Source organism: Otolemur garnettii, unplaced genomic scaffold (genome assembly GCF_000181295.1).
Source record: "Otolemur garnettii isolate 467f Iridium unplaced genomic scaffold, OtoGar3 scaffold00310, whole genome shotgun sequence".
Classification (NCBI taxonomy): domain Eukaryota; kingdom Metazoa; phylum Chordata; class Mammalia; order Primates; family Galagidae; genus Otolemur; species Otolemur garnettii.
This window is the reverse complement of record NW_003852705.1, coordinates 192,528-194,891: the sequence shown is the minus strand read 5'-3', so window position 1 is coordinate 194,891 and position 2,364 is coordinate 192,528. Positions and strand designations below refer to the sequence as shown.

At 51.8% G+C, this 2,364-nt stretch overlaps 1 protein-coding gene across 1 annotated transcript in view; it reads right to left on the bottom strand.

Annotated features, from left to right (window-relative positions):
* The window catches only part of MUC4 (mucin 4, cell surface associated), an 81,818-nt gene that overhangs the window by 5,567 nt on the left and 73,887 nt on the right, over nt 1-2,364 (bottom strand). Inside the window, exons 21-23 of the mRNA XM_023509009.1 lie at nt 2,147-2,306; nt 1,057-1,236; nt 565-638 (exon numbers count right to left, since the gene is read on the bottom strand). Coding sequence (XP_023364777.1) covers nt 565-638; nt 1,057-1,236; nt 2,147-2,306 — 414 coding nt within the window. The remainder of the gene's footprint in view (nt 1-564; nt 639-1,056; nt 1,237-2,146; nt 2,307-2,364) is intronic.

Here is a 2,364-nt window from a genome sequence, read left to right as displayed (position 1 = left end):
CCAACCTTGCTACAGTCTATTGACATAGGTACTATTATTGTCCCTACATCTGCAGATGACCTGCTGCATTATGTGTTAAATTATGACACCTACTCCAGTAAGTGGCTGAGCAGGAATTTGAAGTGGGATTCTAGAGCTTCAGCACTCAACAGCTGTGCTACTTTGCCTGTGATTGAGGTGTGAACTAGGGCATGGGAGCCAAGAAGAGGGAGCTCCAATTCCCTCTGGGAAGTCTGGATGGCTCCATGGAGGTGAAATGTCCATCTAGGTTCTTCCATATACTACCCAAGAAGTACAAGTTTTGAGAGGTGCTTAGAGGTAGAGGTGGAGGTACCTTGGCACCCTAACCTCCAAAATCTCTGTCCTCAGGCTGACCCCTTCAGGCCTCCCATGGGTTAAGAGACTCCTGCCTCCTCTGGCAATTGAATCTACATGAATGATAAGATGAAGGACTCTTTTTTTTTTTTAATTTTTTTGAAGATGAAGGACTCTTAAGTGATGGCTGGCTCTTTCCTGAACCTGCCAAGATCCACCTCCCACCCACAGCCTGGCTGCAGCACTGACCGAGGCGTTGACCTCTGCTTTGGAGGCATTTTCATCTTCCATGAGTGAGAGCTGGATGACTCTTAAGGGAAGCTCTAGAGATGGGAGAAACAAGTTCATTATCACCTCATGGGTTTACCCAGACTTACCCAAGACTTATCAAACCCAGGCAGCCCACTCCATTCCACAGTGACAGAAAGTCACTAGAGAAGTCAGAACTGGTCACCCTCACCGGGTGGCTCGCTCTACTTGCCCAGAGCTTCCCTGACTCTTATCTGGCTGAACCTCGAAATGCCTGCTGCAGTCTTTTCTCCGCAGAGTGCATAAGCCCGTGGTCCACGCTGTGACAGTGGCCCTCACCAGCTCCCACAGCCTATGACTTACCACCACCCAAGAGAAATCCAGAATTCTGCCTGGCGGTTTGAAGGACTTAGCCCTAGACCCCAGAGTTTCCTCATCTGCCCCAAAGTGAGAAAGTGTGGAGGTGGGGATAGCAGGAGCATCTGGTGCTACCTGGACTCGCAGTTGGAGCAAAGTTGTTCCCAGCCAGCAAGCAGCGACTGTCAGTGAAGGCTGGGGGGCAGGTGCACGCAGGCTGGCAGCCTAGAGTCTGGGAGATGTAGCAGTGGCCATGGTTGTAGCAGTAATTCACAGGACAGGACCGGTTCTGACAGAGGATAGAGTTCTCCAGAGCTGCAGAGGGAACAGGGAAATTAGTAACACCATTCTGGGGTCACAGGTGGAAGGAGACCCCTAGCCCATGGAAGCCTGCAGGCTTGGTTTCTTTTCCCCTAAAGCCTGCTCAATTGGTATTCTGCCTGTGGGCCACTCAGAACCCCCAAACCATCCTTTCCCCCACTTCCAGGCATTTCTATGCAGGCAACCCCGTTTCCTCTGCCAGGTAAGTATTCTTCCACTTCCACAGAGGGAACGGAGAATTTATCAGACCCTCTGCATCAAGAAAGGACCCTGAAGGCCTGCAGGAGAAGGGCCCGGCAGCTTGCTTTCCTCTCTCTCACTTCCATTTCCTCTGCTGCCTTCATCAGGCTGTGGTTCTACCCACTCTGGCCTCTCTTCTAAAGACAGTGATTTCTAGATGTTATTTGGGGACTTGATGGAAGCTTCACTGTGACTCCAGTGGCTCAGAGGGAGAGGAGATGGCAGGGAGAGAGCATAAAAGGAAAATGAGGCACCTTTGCTGCCAGATCCCCATGGAATTTCCTCTAAATGTCCTGACTTGTGAGAAGCAGAGACCCTGGGCCTCATGTCTCTGGAGACACCTGAGGAGCCTGAGAGCCTCAGCTTGCCTAGGGTTCCTGGGATGCTGCTAGAAGCCTCTTCCCTTCTTCAGACCACCTTTGGGCTTTTACCTGGGTTGTCCCCATCAGTGCTTCAGGGCTGCTCTGCCCTGTCCCTTCCCCTGTGCCTCTTCTCCTTCAGCCCCACATGTCCACCAAGCCTTCCTTGCCATACCCATCTATACTGAGCATTCTAAAGACTTGCTGGAACAGGGAGAGAAATGGTTTGCCTTTCACTATCTTAGACCTTTGAAGTGTCACCTGTCCTTGAACCTTCTCCTGCCAGGGCCCTGTTGCCAGCTCACCTGCACAATGCCGCCCATCCCCAGTGAGGTGTGGGGGGCAGGCCTCGCAGCCCACCCCACTAGTGCATTTGACCTCTGGGAAGCATTGCTCCTCACAGAGGTCCTTGGAGTGTTCGCAGTAGGGGCCAAAAGTATCCTTGTCACACTCGCAGCCAGCCATCTGGAACAAGTTGATGATTACTGGGTAGCCAGGGGGCTCAATTAATTTTTTTTTTTTT